Here is a 20,252-nt window from a genome sequence, read left to right on the forward strand (position 1 = left end):
CTGAACCTCACCTTCCTGGGGAAGGTCGTCTCTGCCCAGCAGAGGGTCTGGTGGGGGACCTGCGTGTGGGCTGTGGGAGACTCTCCAAGAGGCCTGAGGTGCTGATGACAGGCTGGGCCTGGCTCCCGCTGGTGGCCCCACTTGGTATGTTGACTTGAGTGGTGAGGGAGTGCGGGGGTGCCTGGGGGAGGACACCGCCAGGAGCAGTGAGGGTGGCCTGGAAACTGGCCGGGAGGTGGAGAATCACTTGATTTCCCCACATAGGTGCCCGGAAGCTTCCTGAGGCCAAGGTCAGCCTCTTGGGCCTGCCCTTCAGCGGTCCTCTTTAGGAGTCTGGCCTCCTGCAAGGGCAGTCAGGCTGGGTCTTCCAGGGTCTCAAGCAGCCACATGGAGGCTCCCCTGGACTCTTTATCTCAAGGGCTTCTAGACTTTGGAGAGTGGGAGCTGTTTTCCCCTAAGCCTGGGCTGATGGCCCAGTACCCAGGGTATATGTTTATTGGTTGAATCACTTCTGAGTAGGTGCAGGATGGTGGGTGTCTGGGGCTGCAACTGACTCAGCTTAAAACAGCTCCTCCTCCAGCCTGCAGTGGGCTGCATGCCCACTCGGTTATTTTGGTTGGTGTTACAGAGCCACAGAGTTATCTGGCGGGGGCACAGTCCTCTGCCCTGCCCAGCCCCCAGTGATAGCTCTCCTATAAAAGGGCTGAGCTGCTCCACTCCCCTCACTGGGGGTGTGAGGAGCAGGGGGGACCATGGACTTCGTCAGCATCCAGCAGTTGGTAAGGATGTGGGGCAGAGGGGCGGAGGTCGGGCAATGGTGTGTGCGCCCCAGACCATCTCAGCAGAATGAGGAGGTCGGGCAGCTTTCTGTGACCTGAGGAGCAGGTTTTAGGAACAGAAACTTGCAGCTCTTTTCTGGTCTGTTGGCCCAGCTCTCACATGAGGTGGTGAGGGTAGGAAACAAGAGGGAAGCAGTGAGAAAGATGTTGGATGATGGGAGATGAGAAAATCCCTGAGCTCAGTGGGTTTTGCCCTGGACTATGATGCCAAAAGAGGAACAGGAAGTGGCAAGTTGCCCTGGAAGACATGAGCGCCTGGGGTGCTAGTTTGGCTCTGCTGTGATGACGTTTGTTGCTCTGGAAGTGGTCTGGAGGGGCTGGCTGCCCTGGCTGGAACGGAGAGATGGGCGCTTGAGTTCCCTGGGCAGTGAAAGAAACAGGGACAGCAGCAGCACTTCGGGATGTCTGTTGTGGGGAGGCAGGGCTCAGGGTCGTGAGGCCCAGGATGTCGCATCACCCAGCAAGCCCCATTGAGGGCCAGGGGCCCCCAGGCCCCAGCCCAGGACAGCCCCTGCTGGGAGGTGGGTTGCAGGGCCCAAGAAGTGTTAGGTTGCCTGAGTTTGCCTTAGAAGGGAATGCCTGGTAGCCCTAGGCTGTGCCATTCTGTCACTCCAACATTTCCTCTCCCCACAACGTGCTCATTCCTCAGCGCTCCCCTGAACTGCTGGGGGTGGGGGCCAGGGGAGGAGGAAAAGGATGGATCGCTGTGTGGTGGGGTCTGCCCTAAACACAAGTCCCAGTAACTCATCTCCAGTGCACAGCTTCGAGAGGTAAGCACCAGCATCACCCCATTTTATTATGAAGAATCATAGCTTCATGAAGAGCCAAGATTTGAACCCAGGAATGCAGAATTTTACCCAGAGGCCTCTCCTCTGTCGCTCTGAGCTTGGGGTCAGGTGGCAGGGTGGCGTGATCTGGTAGGAATGTAAGGATCAGCACCCACGAGGGAAGCCGACGCGTCCTCTGCCCTGAGCTCACCTGGACGCGACCCAGCAGTACAAATAGATGTGGCGTCAGGCCCTCCGGAGGGCTCCTGCTGACAGGACTGAGTGGGCCCCAACAGCCGCCCTCCTGGGCCTCGGGGGACACTGCAGGTGGTGAGAGCCAGCCCAAGCATGGGAGCGGCTAGTGCTCGGGCTGCCTGAGAGCTTTGAGAGGGGTCAGGCCAGCTCTCAGATCCAGCCCCAGCCCCAGCCCCAGCACACTAATCTGTGTATGTCAGCTCCTGGCAGGATCCCCGGTTCTGCACAGCTATGTGTTCTAAGGGAAACTCCTCATTTTTCCAATCCTTTATCCTCGTCCTGTTCCTATAGGTAACTGGTGAGAGAGTTGAAAGGAAAGGATTGGGATGTGGACACGGAGTTCTGGATCCTGGAGGCGGGCCTCGAAACTGGAGGCTGGGGCCCCAGGAGGCCGAGGCCCAGGAGAGGCAGAAACTGGAGGAGAAGAGGAAGAGAGTGAGTGATGGTGTGGAGGGGAGCTGGGTGGCTGAGCAGGGTGTTGGGTGTGTGGGGGCTGCCAGGAGCCAGGGTTTAGGGTCCAAGAGCCTGAGCACTGCGCTTCTGATGAGAGTGAGAGCTGCCCCCTCCCTGGGCTCCTGTCGCCGCCGCTGTGGCTGATGGCTGGCGGCATCCTGTTTCTGCCCACTTTCTGCCCCAGCTTGAAAGATTTAACAGTTCCAGAACTAACTTGGAGAACCTGGCTGACTTGGAGAACTTGGTTCAAAGACGGAGAGAGAAGCGACTGAAACGCAGAGTCCCCCCTAGGGCACCCGAGCCTGAGGTCAAGGTGAGCGGGAAGGCGGGGTGGGCGGGGGTGGACACACCAGGGCTAGGGTTCATCCCGGTGGGAGGCCTGGGGAGGAGCGACACCTGGGCAACGGGACACAGCTGCTGCCCAGAGCCGCCCCCCCCACCCCCCGTGCTCGTTTGCTGTGGCTGCTGCTGGAACAAGTACCAGGCTGGGGGCTTAAAAAACAGCTGTTTTCCAGTCTTCCAGAAATTTCTCATCTCCGAGGCTGGAAGTCCGAGATTGAGGAGCGGGCAGGGCTGGTTTCTTCTGAGGCTCTTGGGGGGATCTGCCCACTGTCTCTCAGCTCCCAAGGTCGTGACACCTTTGGTGTTGCTTGGCTTGTGGATGTGTCTGTCTCTGCCTCTGCGTTCACGTGGCCGCCGCCTCGTGTGCGTGCCTGCATCCAAATGTCCCCTTTCCATCAGGACACCAGTTTTGTTGGACTGGGGCCCACCTCACTCCAGGATGACCTCATCTTAACCAATTACAGCTGCCATGACCCTATTTCTAAATAAGGTCACGTTCAGAGGTCCTGCGGTTAGGACTTAAACATATGAACTAGGGGAGGACGCCGTCACCCTGTAACACCCGTCCCATGCCTATTCAGGCACGATCTTCTGGGGGTGGGACTTGTTCCAGCCAACAGCGCGCAGGTCCTCAGCCAGCTTCTTGGAGCCACCCAGCTGGACTGGTGGGGCTGTGCTGCCCGAGGCCTACGGTGGGGGGACTGAGTCAGTCTTGTCCTTCAACTTAACCAGCTGGAGCCCGTGGACCTGGAGGTGTTCCTAAAGGCAGCTGCTGAGAACCAGGAGGCCCTGATTGACAAGTACCTGACAGACGGAGGGGACCCCAACGCTCATGACAAGGTAGCACAAGCGGGGTGCAGGCGTGCAGTCTCCGGCAGGTTCTAGTCCCGACCTAGGAAACCGCAGGGCTTTTCTGTTTTATGGGGCACGAGTCCTGTGTTGCCTCAGGAGGCGGGGCCCCTCACACAATGGGGAGGCGGGCAACTCTGTTCAGGGAGCCCAGTGCCAGGCACAGGGCTGGGAATGGGACCCCCAGGGGTGGCCGAGCTCCCCGCACCTGACCTTCCGTCTCCACCCACCCCAGCTCCACCGCACGGCCTTGCACTGGGCCTGTCTGAAGGGTCACAGCCAGCTAGTGAACAAGCTATTGGAGGCAGGTGCCACCGTGGATGCTCAGGACTTGGTGAGACCCAGGGAAGACCCATCCCCACAGCAGACACCCTGCCTGGCATCCCCACACGTCAGAATTGCTGTGGTGGTTTTGTCTTGCAGCTGGACAGGACCCCCGTGTTCTGGGCCTGCCGCAGAGGGCACCTGGACATCCTCAAACACCTGCTTAACCGGGGCGCCCGGGTCAACACCCAGGACAAGGTGAGGGGCACACACCCAGGGGCGGTCTGGGAGGGACAGCGGGTGAGCACTGCCTGGGAGCCGACTGATGCTCTTCCCAGGGAGACACGTAGCCCTGGGGGGTTGGGGTGCAGCTTCGCCAGCCTGGAGCAACACTCTCTCCCCTCTTAGATCTGGAGCACCCCCCTGCATGTGGCCGTGCGCATGGGGCACTGTGACTGCCTGGAGCATCTCATCGCCTGTGGAGCCCAGGTGGATGCGCAAGACAAGGTAGGCATCTGGTCTTCCCAGTTTGGCAGCCCCACTGGGGACAGGGACGGAGGGTGCCTGAGCTCAGCAATGGCACCCACTGACCTGACCCTACCCGGGTCAGGGTGTGAGGATAACACCCCCTTTCTCAACAGGAAGGGGACACAGCTCTGCACGAGGCCGTGCGGCACGGCCACTACAAGGCCATGAAGGTGCTGCTGCTCTACGGAGCCAAGCTGGGCGTGCAGAACGGGGTGAGTGCGGGCAGGCAGAGGCCCAGCGGGCGGTGGAGCTCCCGGGAGGAGAGCCAGGACTGACTCTGGGTCCTTGTCCCCAGGCTTCACTGACCCCAGTGCAGCTGGCACGGGACTGGCAGCGGGGCATCCAGGAAGCACTCCAGGCCCATGTCGGGCACCCCCGTACCCGCTGCTGATGACAGCAGCCCTGTGGGGTCACTCGCAGCCACCATTCCACCCCCATCACCTCCCACCCCAAGTTGCTCACACATCTCACCCACGTGGTCCTCCCTCAGCCCCAGGGCTGTCTCCTTGCCTCCAGGCAGCCCTGTCAGAGCCGGGGGCAGCGCTGAGCCCAGCAGGTAGAAATGCAGGCCTCCCTGGCTTTGAGTCCAGGGCTGAGCCGTTCCCCGCCAGGGCACAGCGGGCAGGGCTGAGCAGAGGACCCGGGTGAGCAGGAAACAAAGTGGGTCCAGATGAGGGGCAGCAGAGGAGGTGGGGGCCCAGGATGGAGCAGGAAGGGAGCAAGCTTCGCGTTCCCCAGGTTGGTCCTCGACCTCCTCAGTGGCCACTGATCCTCAGTCCAGTAGGCGACTAGGCCTCTGCCCTCAAGGGCCCGCCACTCACCAGTGGTGACTCAGCGCATGGCCAGCAGCTGCCGTCCAGGCCAGAGGCCCCTGGGCGCGGTTTTTCCCGGGGACTCCGTTCCTATCAGCAGCAACCCTGGTAGCATCTGGAGTGGCTCCAGCTACGTCAGCCTGGGGGCTCTGGAGTTGGGTCTGGCCGTCCGGACAGGGCTGCTCAACAGGTTTGAGCCCCTCTGCAGCAGAAGGCCAGCCCCACCTGGTTGCCTCAGAAGCCCCAAGGCCGATGAGCTGGCGCTAACATTTATTTCAGGGAAACCTCGTGCCCATGTCTGAGGCTTCGGCCCGGCCGGCCTGCCGCTCTCTAGTTGGCCAGCTGGCGGCTCTCCTTGTAGGGCTGAAGTGCCCGGGTGCTGGGGGTTGCTTGTGGCCCACTCAGCTTCTGGGGCGGTGGCCCGTAACCCTTCTCTGCCCCGGGTGCTGACCAGGCCCTGGTCCCAGAGCTGGCGCTGGCCCCAGGCCGGCAGCTGCACCTGCGCTGCTCCATCCCCCTCAGGGGAAGACAGAGGAGCCGTGAGCTCACCTGCTCCTTCCCCTCTGCCCACTGGTGGGGGGCGGAGGACCCGGGAGGACCTGCCTCCACACGTGCTCCTAAAGCTTCCTGCGCTCCTAAAGCTTCCTGCCTCTAACCGTCCTTTCCATGTCCCGCTGCACTGGTGCAGACCTTACGACTGGCTGGGCTGGGTCCCTAAATGCTAGCAAGTGACTCAGAGAACTCTGCCCTAATCCGAGAACCACAGGTGGAGGGATGGGCTCCAAGACAAAGGTGAGCCTCCCTCCGTGAGGTACCTGGGTTGATGTCCACATTGCAGCAGCATTTTCAGTCTAACTGGTGGCTGTCTCAGGCCAAGGACAAGGCAATTTTTACTCTGTGAAAAAGCTGACAAGAGCTCCAAACGGGGGCCGCACGCCTTCCCCTCACACGGGCAGCTCTGCCCTGTAGGGACAAAGCCCCGTTCACCCAGATGCAGGGTCGCAGGGTCACAGGAGAAATAGGTGTTCGAGTCCCTGGAGAAGACAACTCCCCATCTAGCAAATGGGGACACAAGTGACAGACAAAACTACTTTTTTATATGCATCAGTATTTTTTGTTCATTAAAACGTGTTGATTATCCATCACAGCCTTGGTGGTCTGTTCTGGGCTGGGAGGGGCCAGTTCCTTAGGCCTCATCCTCCTCAGCAGCGAAGCTCAAGCCTGATAGCCGAAGCTCAAGCCTGATAGCCGGGCCAGCCTGACAGCAAGAGAGGCCCCAAGGGCAGAGCAGGAGGTGGGGCACTTGGCTCTTGTGCTCCCGGCCCCTCTGCTCACACTGATGGACAAGTGCAAAGATCAGTGCTTCTCAGCCTTGGCTGCCGACTGTCCTGATGTCCAGACGGATTAAATCAGAATCCCTAGGATGCAGGTAGCAGCAGCATCATGCAGATGACATGCCTGACTGTGTAGAAAACCCTAAGTAATCTACAAAAAACAAAAATACCTAGAATAAGGGAGTTCAGCAAGATCTCAGGATTCAAGACAAATATCCAAAAACCTATTTCTAAATATTAGCAATGACTTAACACTAAAACACACAGTACCATTTATAATTGTTACAAAAAACAACCCACTTAGGTGTAACTAACAAAACATGTAAGAATTTGTATGCTGGATACTTCAAAATGCTGATGAATGAAAGGAATAAATGGAAACATACACAAAGACTGACAGAAGCAACAAAAATGTCAGTTCCACCCAAACTGATACACAGGTTTAATCCAATTCCTTCCAAAATCCCAGCAAGATTTTTTTTGTAGATGTAAACAAGATTATTGTAAAACTTAAAAGCCAAAACAACTTTAGGAAAGAACAAAGTCCACCCGATTTCAGAACTTATTAAACAGCTACAGCAATCAAAACAGTGTGGTGCCGGTGGGGGGACAGACCCATCAGTCAACAGAACAGAACAGACAACCCAGAAACAGACACAGCAAATATGCCCAAAGACGTGAAAGTCATTCAACGGAGGAAAGATATACTTTACAACAAATGGTGCTGGAGGAACTGGACACCAATAGGCAAAAACACCCCCAAAACACAACACCTTAACTCAATAATGGATCAGAGTTAAATGCAAATTAAAAACTATAAAAATTTTAGAAAAACAAAAAACCTTCACAATTAAGGACTAGATAAAGAATTCTTAGACGTGACACCAAAAGCATAATCCATTAAAAAAAAAAACCGGTAAGTTGGGCTCCATCAAAATTTAAAACTTTTGCTCTGTAAGAAATCCTGTTAAGATGAATAAGCTAGATTGGGAGATAATACGTGCAAACCAAAAACCCAATAAAGTTAGTATTTAGAATGCATATACTATATATAGACAATATAGTCATTATATATAGAACATATGAAGAACTCTCAAATCTCAGCAATAAAAAAACGAAACAATCTAATTAGAAAACGGGCTAAGGCCATTCCACAAAGTGAAAGAAGCACGTGAAAAAATACACATTAGCCACCATGGACATGCAAATAAAACCCACAGTGAGATAGCACTATCTCCCTACCAGGCTAAAATAAAAACCAGTGACAATACCAAATCCGAGAGGATTTGGAAAAGCACTCACTCATCGCTGGTGGGAATGTAAAATCGTACAGCCACTCTGAAAGTTTGGCGGTTTCCTTCCTTTTTAATGGAGGTACTGGCGATTGAACCCAGAACCTCGTGCGTGCTAGGCACGTGCTCTCCCTCTGCGCTATACCCTGCGCACCAGAAGCTTCTTTTAAAACCTAAATATGCAATGACCATACAACTGGTAGTTGCACTCCTGGACATTTAGCTCAGAGAAAAAGAAAGCCAATGTTTGCACAAGAACCTGTAATGAATGTTCATAGCAGCTTTATTTGGGAATAGCCAAAAACTGGAAACCACCCAGATGTCCTTAAACGAGACAGTGAGTATACAATGGAATACCACACAGCAGTTAAAAAGGGAATGAGCGACTGACACATGCAACAGCCTAGATGAGTCTCCAGAACATTATGCTGAGTGAAAAAAGCCAGTCCCATTGGTTACATACTGTAGGATTCCATTTACATAACATTCTGGAAATGACAAAATTATAGAGATGATGAACAGATTAGTGGTTGCCAGGGATTAAGGATAGTGGCCGGAGGGGGTGGGTGTGGTTCTAACAGGGTGGTGGGAGGGAGATAACGTGTGGTGAGGGAACAGTTCTGCATCTAGACTGCAGTGGTGGTTACACAAATCTACAGGTGGTAAGATGCTACAGAACTACACACCACATGGTGGCAGTGTCTGAGTTCTGGTTTTGGTACTGTATGGTAAGTAAGATGTAACCGTTGAGGAAAACTGGTGAAGAGTACATGGGTCCTCTATCTTTGCAACTTCCTACAACTCTAATTATTTCAAAATAAAGTTAGTTGGGACGGGGGGTAGGGAGGGTGGCAGGAATAGCTCTAAATGCAACTTGCTATCCTGGACTGGATCCTGCAACAGAAAAGGGGTATTACTGGAAAAAAAAAAAAACGGTAAAAATTCAAGACAGCCTGTAATTTAGTTAATGGTTTGTACCAACATTAATTTTTTAGTTTTACTAAGTGTAACGAAGTTATGGAAGATATGAACATTTCAGGGAAGCTGGTGTGAATAACATATGGAAATCGTCTGTGTATCTAAAATTATTTCAAAGCATAAAACCCTGACGCCCAGACTGATTAAATCAGGACCCCTTTGGGTTGGGGGGGCAGGTATCAGTATTTTTAATTTGCCATGTGATTTCAACGTGCAGCCAAGGTTAAGAACCACTGTTCTGGAGAGAGATCATTTTAAAGTATCTGTTTCCCACCTGGGTTTGCTCTTGGAGAGAATTCCTTGAGAACAATTTCTAAACGAGCACGCCATTGCTTTTTGGCCCACCTTCCCACTGATCCTGGATAAGGACCCAAATTCCTCTGAGAAAAGTCCCTCTCTATCCTAGATCCCTGTGATGCCCCGGTTCCTAGGCAGCTGCAGCACCGTGGAAGGTGAATTTAGGTGAACCAGAAGACAAGACAAATGCCTTCCTGTTCCCACTTCTCTTAAACCCCAGAGCTAGAAAAGCAAGAAAGCAAAGAGCCTGAAATGTTTCAGAGAACTCTGGTTTCATGTTCTTTTCTCTAAACAAGGTGATGGGGATCTACCTGGTCCACAACCAGCCCCCGCCTCCCTCGCTGCTGTCCAGGCACCTTACACCACACAGCACCCCCCTGGGCCTCACAGGAAGGTACAAAACAGGTCAAAAGGTGGTTACCCTTCCTGGAATCTGACAACAAAAAAGGATTAGGTGCAACTTTCTCCCACGTGTGACCTCTTCTTGAAACACAGAAAATGACAATACTGTCAGTGGTGACAAAGCAAGGCAGGCGCGGGAGTGGCAGCGCGCTCCCCAGTCCTGCCGGGGCCAGCACGCTCACTCAGGGCCAGGGAAGGGGTCGGGAAAGCCACCTCCACAGGAGGGAGCGGGACTGCTAGGACAGACCAGCTTGTCAGTTTGGCACAAGGGACAGGCTGGGTGTGAGCTCTGAAGCACGGCATTGTGTGGGAAGCCAAAAAGGTCACCAGTGAGTGGCCAAGGCCATGGATGTGAACCCCCAGCCCAAACTGGTGCTCTTGGTTTGATCAAAAAGTGCTGCCTGCAGCAGGTTGGCAACTTAGAAGCAGAGAGAGTACAGGTCACCGCCACACAGAGGTGGTAATCGTGGACTCACGTTGTGGCTTGGCCGGAAGAGGTATAAACACACTGCACTGTCACAGGGAGGCTGGGCCCTGGGGACTGGAGATGACGCTGTTCCTTTCATTCCCGTCGGAAGCAGACTCGGGGCTGGGCCCTGGCTGACCCCCATCTCCCGAAGGGGGGCAGGACCTGCTGAAGGCTCCTGGCACTGACGTCTGGTTCTGAGGACAGCCAGGACCGCACCTACGAGGGCCACCTAAAACGTGGCCTGCAGTGGTGGGGACAGGCTGGCAGGAAGCCGCTCCAGTTCCCCACGTGCTTGTCCGTTCCCCAGGCCTGGGGCGGCCTGGCAAGCGTTAAACTCCTGGGTTCCGCCCTGGGCTCTCCTCTGCTGGGAGGCCGGGTCTGCTGTGGTTGGACCCTAGAGGAGAGAGAAGAGGAGGGTCAGCAGCCAGGCCAGTAAAGGGACAGGTCCTAGGAGACCAGTGTGCAAAGCTTCTTTAGGACAGAAAGGAGCAGGTGAGGCAGAGGAGCCCCTGGCCTGCGCGAGAGGCATCAGGCAGAGCAGGGATGTGCACTTAGGAAAACGGCCGGCCTCACGGGAGAAAACCACCGTGAGGACAGAGGCCGTCACTGAGGGGAGGGGAGGCAGGGCTTCTGCCCATGGGAGGCCGAGGCCACAGTGCTGGGCTGGAGGCACCTGCCCTGGACAACATGGCCTGCGCTGGAAGGAAGCTTTCGTTTCCAAGGCTGAGCAGGCATCTCATGGTCTCTCCTGCCTTTCAGAAAAAATGAGATGAACGTAGCAACAAGGGACAGGAAGCACCCACTCACCCCCCATAGAGCAGTGCCTCCCATCTGGGGAGACAGGTCTGCAGTGGCCCCCCAGCAGCTAACGGGCTGGGGAAGGACAGCAAGGAGACAGTGAAGGGGAGATATTTACCTTGGGTGTGTTCTTAAAACAAAAATGCTCATTACTCCACAGTCAATTATCAACTGCAGTTTCCAAATGTGCCAAAGAGGGAAAGGTCTACTGGGAAGGCTAGAGAGAGAGCAGAGGGGGAGAGAGAGGGAGTTGGGGAGAGAGAGAAAGGAGACGAGCTGTGGAGCTGAACCGGCAGAGCCGCTCGCTCGCTCCGTCAGGCAGGGGAGCTTCGCTAGGGCCTGGCCGCCGCCTTCTGCCACTTGGAGCGGAGGGGACCGGGACGCTTGGCATCCAGAATGGACTCGCTCTGGGAATGACCGACATGGAGGTTTTCTGAGTTCGAAATGGCGGGCTGGGGCTCAGAAAGCTGCGTCTGTAAATGGCCGGTAGTTCTCAGCGCTGGCAGGTCTTGGTGACAATGACTCAACTCCATTGTCACATCCCAAAGGCAGCCATGTGCAACCCAGAGGCAAACAGGCACTTCCAATAAAACCTCATGAGAACAGGCAGTGGCCAGATTTGGCCCTGCTGCCCAGTGCTGACCCGGCTGTATGCAGGCAGCTAAAACTCAACGTTTCAGTAAAGGCACTTCTCTGCCGGGAACCTGGAGCCAAAGTCACCCAGAGAGTAGTCTGATCTGCACTGTCTTCAGCAACGCCCCAGTGACACATTCACGTGTGGTGGCACTAAGCTGCCTGGGGCAGCGAAGCGCCAGGTGAACAGGGATCAACTGCAAAACCCCACGGGCCACGCCAGGAGCAGGAAGACGCCCGCCCGAAGCCGAGGGCAGGTGACACTTAGGGGAAAATGACCGGCGTGATGACAGAACAGGGGCTGTAGTCCATTACCAAGAGGAAATGAGCCACGAGCCGCTGAGGCCAAGAGAGGATGAAAAACCCCCTGGGTGTGAGATAAGAGATGAAACGAAGGGAAAATTGTAATTCTTGGATTTAAGTTTGCACCTTGAATACAACACGTGCAGTCTGAGTAGCAGATGGAGCCAGAAAAGGCTCACGTGAAAACGCAAACCAAAAGGCTCACAGTTTTTTGTTGTTGTTTGTTTTGGGGCGGGAGGTACAGTATTTTTGAAAAATAAAAATATCCTGGCTTCTGAGGGCCGAGTCTGCCGTGATGGTGTGACCCTCTGCACCAGGGGCGCCTCACAACATAAAAGCACGTCTTGCTGGATGAACACCCGAGTGGGTTCAGCCCTGAAGGACGAATGACGGGCCCCTTCAATCAGAAGTGACTGCAAGTGCGCCCAGACCCAGGCCTCCAGCACGACCCCCACGGCCTCTCCCCAGCATAGCGATGGAGCCACCCACACGGCCCCTGAAGTAGCACCTTTCCGTTCTTACTGAAACATAGGTCCAGTAAGCAGAGCTGTACCTGTGAGGCACCAAGGCCCAGAGGCCAAGGGCACGCACAGCCCCTCCAGGAACACCACATCCTGAAGGACCTCAGACCCCAACCTAGGAGCTCAGATGAATAGAAAGTGCCTTCCTGAATCACAAGGACAGGGAAGTTCGCTGACGTCTCACCTCTCCTACCCAGAACCCACTCTTCACAGGCCTCTTTTCATTTTCCCTCTTTACACTGTGAGGGTGGGGTTTTCTGTCCCACTTTGCAAAGTTCATTTCTTCCTGCTCCCGGTGGAACCCAGGATGGGAGGGCCAGGCTTCACACACCAGCGTGAGATGACAAAATGCCTCAGCAGGTGCCCCTCTGGGTTTTCGGGATGGTGTCCGCTGGCCACCCACCTTCCGAGCCCGGCCAACTGGTGACCTAGACAAATCTTCATTTTCCAGGTGACCTAACCTTAACCTTAAACGACCAACAGAGTGTCTGAACTTGACCTTACACCCATTTAGCAACTACAGCTTGGGTTTGCATTGGGCAGGTCTACTTACAAGTAGTTTTTAAAAAACAGTAAACGCTACAGCGTTACATAGGATGTGGAACCGCAGATACAGAAGACTGACTACGTTACACGCACATTTTCGACTGCGTAGAGGGCTGGTGCCCCTCGCTGTGCTGTCCAGGCTCAACCGTGTTCTTTAATTAAGTCAACCTACCCAACAGGCCCTTGAGAGAAAATGCGAACTTATATGCTCTACTCAAAATGCCAGCTGGTCCGAGCTATTAAAAACAACGAGAAGGGAGAGAGAAAAGGATGGGGAGATGAAGGGAGAAAGAACGAATGGAGGGCGAGGTGAGGAAGCAGGAGCAGGTCTGTGTGTGCAGCCAGGAGGGTGAAGGGCCCACTTGCCCTGGGGTCGATGCCACGAGATGTGGCTGCGTGGGGCTCACCTGCGGTGGTGGCTGTCTTGTCACCGAGGAGCCTGGTCTGGCTGCCTGGGATGGCCTGAAGGTCCGCATTCTCAGGGGACGGCGGCAGGGTCTGGGCTCGGGTAGCCAGGAGTGCGTTGAGGTACTGCAGCCGCGTGACCTGAGGACAGGGATTGTCACCGAGCAGGCACAACCTGTGCAGCCAGATGGGGAAGGTGAGGGAGAGGTCACACCACTCCCTCCTGCCCTGGAGCACCTGAACTATGTGGAGAGTCAAGGGAAAAGGAAGAACCTGAAACTAGCCGAGAAGAGCATCCAGCAGAGCGTTGTTAAGATCGCCAAAGAAACCAGGTGCCTAGGCCCGGAGACATGCCCAGACCACCAGCAGACAGAGGGGCCTCGGGGAGCCAAGGCCATCCGCCCTTCAGAGCTAGTACAAGTTCTTGCTCTGGGAAATCTCAGATGGACTCAATCAGAATTTACTCTTCATCCATACAAATCTCTGACCAGCTGGTTCAGCCCTTGGGGACACAAAAGCTAGGTAGAAGCCAGCACCAACAAGCAGCCCAGATGGTCACCTTGATGAACTGCAGGTCAGAGAGGGCCCTCACGGTGTAGTCAGGACAATACGCAGACAAGCGGGTGCCATCGGCGGGCTCAGGCGGCGGGTCGTAGCGGATGGACTGGAGCGAGGACACCGGGGACTGGTGGACTACAGGAAGTACAGTCAGTGATGCAGCAGGGCAGCCCCCTGCCCTGGGGGATGACTGCACAGCCTCTAAGACCCACCCCACAAATCACTTTGGAGAGGGAATACGGCCAAGAACTTTGAAAAGGATGGCAAACACACCTCCTGGAAAGATTTTGCAGGGATGGAAAGAGCCACAAAGATGAGCCTGGGAGACACTGCCCTACCCTCCACACAGCCCAGGGACGAGCGGGGCCAGAACACAGGGCACCGGAGAGCCCCGGTGACAACCAGAGGGGCCATCAGGCTCTGTCCCGCCCGCCAGGAGGGCTGCAGCTTACCGGAGGACGGCGCCGTCAGGGCAGACACTCCATAGTAGGTAAAGGCCCCGTTCTCAAACTTCAGGCCCTCTTTCCCAATCTCTACCTCCACCCTGCCCTGGGAGGAAAGAGAGACAGGGAGAGAAACATGCGGACACTACCTTTCCTGCCAGGAAAGAGCACAGGGGAGAGCACCGACCCCAGTGTCCAGGGAGCATGCATCTGGATGGTCTTCCCTCTTCTCAGACCCTCCCTCCTTCCTAAGCAAGCAAGGAGGCTCCAGGCTGGGCTCCCAGTTACCTGCAGGATGAGGATGAAGTAATCCACTGGCTGGCTGCGCTGGTACAGGTAATGGTGCACAGCCAGGCGGTTGTTCTCATCAAACCTCACTTCCTGGTTGACGCTGGGATGCTTCAGCAGGTGCAGCAGGACCTTCTCGGAGATCCGCAGTGGGCTGAATACATCCACCTCTGCCCCATGGTGGAAGGAAGCGACAGGGGACAGTGTCCACCAGGCCCAGTGCGGCCTGCGTAAGTAACCACACCACCTCCTGCTGTCCACCTGGGCTCCCCCAGCTGGCCTGGGACCCAAGCCACCTCCCCAACAAGAGAGAGGTGGGCAGGCTCCCCTACCCACCCAGCCCAGCCCCGGCTCTCAGCCATCGGGTAGAGGGGAGCTGCCCTCTGGGGACCCGAGATGCAGACAGGGCCGCAGAGAGAAGCACAGAAATTCTCCCGGACACTCTCCTGCTTACTGGGAAGGAGGGGGTCTCCTGACCCACTGGACGCTGAGCAAGAGAGCAGGGACAAGGCCCACCCTCCCCCTCACCTCGGGAAAGGAAGCGCTGGGTGGCCAAGAGCAGCTGAGGCGAGATTTTCACTTTATATTCATTGTCAGACACCTTGAACAAGGAGAATTCCTCCTTTGCCCTGAGAGGAGCACTCAGAGAAGCAGGCTTCTTCTTCACCATGGTGTCTCCTGGGACAGAGAAGAAAGCCTGCGTAGGGACCAGCAGCCCTCCAACCAATACAACCGAACCAAGCGCCTACTCCCTCCCCGCCAGGCCACGGGCTCCTGGAGGAGAGCCTCAGAGCCGCAGGGCCAGGCCTTGGCGCTGCTGCTGGGATGGCACTGGCTGCCACACCGACCACGCAGCGATCCAGTCCCTGGCTCAGAGGGGCAGCGGCCTGCGTTCCAGCGACGTCCTGAGAAGCACTGGAAAGCCTGCTCCTCTCCTTGGAGTTGGGAGAAGATAATGCCCATAACAGCAAAGCAGCTTATGTAAAACATCAGGCCCCTCATCGGAAAGCCCGTGTCTGAGAATTACCAGTGCCAAACAGCCCCCAACCTGTGGACCCTGCGCCTACGGCAGCCTGAGGAGCCAAACCAAAGATGCCGCATTTCGGGAACAGACACATGGGCAAAGAGATTCACTTGGAAGCTCGCAGGAGTGGGCAGCCCAGTGTCCCGGGGCCCATGTGAGGCTCGGTCGTCAAGCATGGGACCTCAGCCGTCATCCTGAAGGGTAGGCATGTCTAAGACAGAATCATGGGCCCTCAGTCATCTGCTTGGGGAAGAACCTCTCAGCAGTAAAGAATGGGGTTCTTTGAGAAAACACGTGTATAATGCACAAATGAACATGAGAACGCAAAAGGACCAAGGACAAGAAAGGCTGGGTGAGGCCCGTTAAGGGCAGAGTCCCAGGCAAGCAACGGAACTGCCAAGCCACTGATGGACGGGCCACTGTGGTTCAGCGTCCAGGTGAGAGCCCTCCCTCCTGCACAGGGCAACAGTGGTGCACACAGGGGTAAGGAGAACAGGGCCTGGGTATGTAACAGCTCCAATCGGAGATCCAGCCCCGCTTCTGACAACACGGAGACCCTCCGTCCTCTGATACACACGTCTCAGTAAGCGTGAAAGACCAGCCGAGCTGGAAAACTGCTGGGGCCAGGACTCACGGTAGTCTTCAGACTCGTCCAGGATCTCAGACTTGATGATCTCCTCGATGACGTCCTCCAGGGTGACCAGGCCCAGCACCTCATAGAAGGGGTCACCTTCGCCCTCGTTGTTCACCTTCTGCACGATGGCCAGGTGGGACTTCCCTGCGGGGAGGGCATGCTCATGTTACAGCTTGCTGGGGGGCCTCCTGTTTTTCCTAGTCCCATCTGACGAGCCCACCAGGACAGGAGCTCATGTCTGTGTTCCTACAACACATCAGGCACCAGGCGAGACTCTTCCCAGGTTCTTACTTGAGACTCTCAGCGTGCCCTTGAGGATTAAATCTCAGACACCATGTTCACCTGCCCAAGGCCCCCGAGGCAGCGGCAGAGTTGGACTCAGCCCCAGGTCTATGACTACACGCTGCACACGTGGTTTAAACAGGGACATGTGCAGACTGGAACAGACGCTGTGTGCAGCCTCCGGACTGCAGGCACAGGGGCCTCAACGCCAGAATCTCCGGCTCCCCTGGGACTGTCCGAATGGAGGGCCGAGAGGGGCCGCCCCTCCTGACTTTCCAATGGAAGCTTTCCCAGTTCTGAAAGCTGCCCTGTATTTCCAGAAGCCAAGGTCCATGGAAGTCATCAGGGGATGAAGACAACGGGGACAGGCCAGTGAGAGCTCAGATTGTGTGGGAGGAAGAGGAGCCGCCTGCAAGCTCCTCTCCCCCTTCTGTGTCCTCAGGTTGGCTGACTGCTTAATGGGGAAATGTAAGCTTGAAAAAAGTCCTGTCTCAAAGCTGGGAAATGTTAGGGAAACTTCAAGAATTGACTCTGCTTCAGGAGAGGTAAAGAACTGGGAAGTTAGAGCCAAGTGGACATACCTCCCTAAATTGGGGGCCTGCCAGGAAAAGGGGGTTTCGCTGTCTATAGCACTGTCAGTTCCAGAACGACAGCCTTTAAGTGATATTTCAAAGGGTCATTAGAAGCTGCAGGGCCATCACCTTCTCTAAAAGAGCCCTTAAGAGGGGGAGGGTAGAGTGTATGCCTAGCATGCATAAGGTCCTGGGTTCAATCCCCAGCGCTTACATTAAAAATAAATAAGTAAAAACCTAATTGCCTCCCCCTGTCCCCGCGAAAAAAAAAGAGGGGACCCTCAGAGGCCTCACTGCCCTCCACAGGGATGGGATCCTTCCCTAAACCCCGCTTCCTTTTCTAGAGGGAGGGCGCTGCCATTCGAGTCCCCTCAGCGATTCCCCGGCCGTTACCTCGCTTGAATTCCTCCAGGACGGCGTCCAGTTTGGTGTCATTGAAGACGAAGTGGAGTGGGTGGTTGTAGAAGCGAGTGATGGTGCTGAGCGGTGTGCAGTCTTCGGGATCCACGAAGGCCAAGTCCTTGAGGTAGAGCATGTCCACGATGTTGGAGCGCTCCTCTTCGTACACGGGGATGCGCGTGTGCCCGCTCTGCATGATGCTGGCCAGGACGCCAAAGTCCAGCACGGTGCTGGCGTCCAGCATGAAGCAGTCCTCGAGGGGCGTGAGCACATCCTCCACGGTCCGGCTCGGCAGCACGCCCTTGCTGAGATCGCTGTAGGGGTCGCCGCCACCGCGCGCCAGCTCCAGCACGCGCTCACGCAGCCGCCCGGGCCGCGCCGCCAGCTCCAGTAATTGACCCACCGGCAGCGCCACGGGCAGGGTGAGCAGCACCGCCAGGCGGCTGAGGAGCAGCGCGCGCGGCGCCAGTGCCAACGTCCAACGCCCGCTCACGGCGGCCGGCACCACCTCGCCCACCAGGAACACGAGCCCCGCGCTGCCCAGCACGGCGGGCACCGCGCGCTGCCCCGCCGCGCGGTACAGAAGCACCGCCAGAGCCGCCTGCGCCAGGCTAGCCAGCAGCAGCAGAGCGCCCAGGGCGCAGCCGGCCCAGCGTCGCGCGGGCTCCAGGCGCCGCGCCGCCGCACGCTCCGCCTCCGAGCCGCTCTCGCGCAGCACCTGCACCTCGGCCGGCGCCAGCGCCAGCGCGCTCAGCTGCAGGCCCCGTGCCAGCGCCGCCAGCGCCAGCAGCCCTGCAGCCCCCAGGCCCAGCGCCCAGGGCGGCGCCGCCTCCTCGGCCGCCGCGCCGCCCGGCTCCACGCGCACAGCCAGCAGCGCCGAGTGCGGGAGCACGGCCTCGGCGCGCAGGCGCAGCAGCGTGCGCCACTCGCCCGTCGGGGCCGAAGCCTCCCCGGCAGCTCCGCCGCCCGGCTCCCCGCGCACCGCAAGCGGAGCCGACTGCGGGCGCCCGGCCTCGGCGCGCAGGCGCAGCAGCGCGCGCCACTCGCCCGTGGGGGCCGCTGCCTCGTCGGGCGCTGCGGCCGGCCCGTCCTCGGGGCAGCCCGCCCCCTCAGGGGCCACCCAGGACCAGGAGCTGTTGGCGAAGCCCAAGCCAAAGAGGCGCAAGCGGAAGGTGGCCTCTGGCGCGGCCCGCACCTCCCCTTCGCGCACCCACCCAGCGTCCGCGACTCCGTCCTCCTCCAGACAGACGCCCAGCACTCGCGGGTCCGGCGCTACCTCCCCGGCGGCAGTGCCCAGGCAGAGCGCGGAGAGCAACCAGCCTAGCCGACCCACCGCCGCCGCCGCCATCGCCTGCTGCCCCCTCTCGGCTCCCGCGCAGCCTACCCCTCCGCCTCCCCCAGGCCAATCGTCGCTAGCCCTGGCGCCTCTTCCGCCAATAGGCGGCGGGCGAGGGCGGGCTCCAGGGTCGGACTAGGCTGCGCCGGGGCGTAAACAAGCACGGCGAGATCCCGGGGCGGGCCGGGGGCTCGGCCGCGGCTCCCCGGGCCTGGGCTGGCCGGCGCCCAGAGGACTCGGAGAGGCGAGATGGCCCCGGCCTGCGGGCGTCTGGTTCCTACAGGCCGTCCCGACGCACCCGGAGGCCGGGCCCGTGGTCTGGGAAGTCCCTTGCTCGAGACTTGGGCCGCAGAGCGAAGCGGCGCTCCTGAAATTGCAGGCAGACTTCAGCGAATGGGAGATGGGCCGTTTTCTGAGGAAGGGCCCGGTGAACCACCGACCTGAAGGGCGAAGGGAGCTGAAAGAACCGGCGACTGGGAGTCGGAGGCTCAGGTTTATTGATATTTCTTGATCGCGCCCGACTCTGCTGTAGGTCTCGGACGGGACACAGCCCTGCCTTAAAGGAACTTGCATGGAGAACGACGGTAAATTCGTAAACACACGAGATCATTACCTCATTGGATCCTCGCAGCTACTTCTTGTTATTAATATATTTTACCGGAGAAAGTGAAATAGGACTTGGCACGGATGTTGGGGTCCATCGCGACCAGCCTGATACCCTGTTCGCCATCCCAACCACAGGAGACGGCAGCTCTGTCAGGAATTACTGTTATCTGGTCACTCCACTTCTAGCAGATCATCCTCGGGAAAATAATACCTAAAGACCAACAAGAACTATTCAAGAGGATGCTCCCTGGACTATTTTTAATGGAAGACTGGTCCATGACAGTATGGAATGTTCTTCAACTCATTACAATATGATCTTTACCTGGTTGGAAGGAAATAGGCAAACTGCTAACAAGACTTCTCTATAGGTGTCCAGATGAAGGGTTTGTTTTTTGTTTTTTGGTTCTTTTGAATTTTCTTTACATTTTTATGTACATTCTTTACATTTTGGTTCTTTTGAATTTTCTTTACATTCTTCCAAGTTTCCTAAGTAGGCTTTGATAAGATTGTCCATATATATGTCATTTAAAATGGTCTTTACAAGGATTCTGTAGAAACACATTTGCTGTCATGAAAGCAACATAAAGAAGTTTAGGCACTGTGGTCACAATTAAAGAAAATTCATTTGTGTGGAAGATGATGTGCAAAAATTAATAAACCCGTGGTCAGTGACCTACAGAAATACTGTGCAAAAAACTCCAGAATAAGCCTCCAACAGAAGCAGTAATGACCACTGAGCCTTTTCACCGGACTGGCCTGCCTCTTTTGGAAAAAAAACAAACACTTGGTTCACACTTCTGTCTCCAAGTCCAGATAAAATGCTGACACGGAGGTAGAATGGAGGAGAGGCTTGAAATGAGTCATGCACCTGAAGGGTTAATAGCAAAGAACAGTTCCAGAGACATGGTGGGGAAAATGCACCCCCACCTGTGCATCTAGACAGGGCTCTGACCTTTGACAAGTTACTTTTTCCCTGGTCTCAGGCTCCCTTGGAAAACAACCTATAACTTATTTGGGGGGAAA

The 20,252-nt window shown here is 56.4% G+C and overlaps 2 protein-coding genes across 5 annotated transcripts; one reads left to right on the forward strand and one right to left on the reverse strand.

Annotated features, from left to right (window-relative positions):
* Positions 1–626: 626 nt before the first annotated feature.
* Positions 627–6,254, forward strand: ANKRD23 (ankyrin repeat domain 23). Of its 2 annotated transcripts, XM_045519613.2 has the most exons (9): positions 627–779; positions 2,153–2,296; positions 2,499–2,627; positions 3,389–3,496; positions 3,741–3,839; positions 3,929–4,027; positions 4,178–4,276; positions 4,411–4,509; positions 4,593–6,254. In XM_045519613.2, the coding sequence occupies exons 1-9, from the start codon at positions 753–755 to the stop codon at positions 4,686–4,688; spliced, it is 900 nt and encodes a 299-aa protein (XP_045375569.2). In that variant the 5' UTR covers positions 627–752; the 3' UTR covers positions 4,689–6,254. The 2 variants fall into 2 exon arrangements, with proteins under 2 accessions (XP_045375569.2, XP_045375571.2); XM_045519615.2 differs by lacking the exon at positions 3,741–3,839.
* Positions 6,255–8,000: 1,746 nt separating this feature from the next.
* Positions 8,001–18,647, reverse strand: CNNM3 (cyclin and CBS domain divalent metal cation transport mediator 3). 3 transcript variants are annotated; one of them, XM_074354543.1, is made up of 9 exons: positions 17,282–18,647; positions 16,035–16,178; positions 14,905–15,054; positions 14,377–14,546; positions 14,098–14,194; positions 13,647–13,780; positions 13,090–13,228; positions 10,798–10,896; positions 8,001–10,275 (listed from the first exon to the last, which is right to left on the reverse strand). In XM_074354543.1, the coding sequence occupies exons 1-8, from the start codon at positions 18,633–18,635 to the stop codon at positions 10,847–10,849; spliced, it is 2,238 nt and encodes a 745-aa protein (XP_074210644.1). In that variant the 5' UTR covers positions 18,636–18,647; the 3' UTR covers positions 8,001–10,275; positions 10,798–10,846. The 3 variants fall into 3 exon arrangements, with proteins under 3 accessions (XP_074210644.1, XP_010957339.2, XP_074210645.1); XM_010959037.3 differs by lacking the exon at positions 10,798–10,896; XM_074354544.1 differs by lacking the exons at positions 8,001–10,275; positions 10,798–10,896 and having other exon boundaries at positions 13,127–13,262.
* Positions 18,648–20,252: the final 1,605 nt, after the last annotated feature.

The sequence above is a fragment of the Camelus bactrianus genome, chromosome 28, assembly GCF_048773025.1.
Source record: "Camelus bactrianus isolate YW-2024 breed Bactrian camel chromosome 28, ASM4877302v1, whole genome shotgun sequence".
Taxonomy (NCBI): Eukaryota; Metazoa; Chordata; class Mammalia; order Artiodactyla; family Camelidae; genus Camelus; species Camelus bactrianus.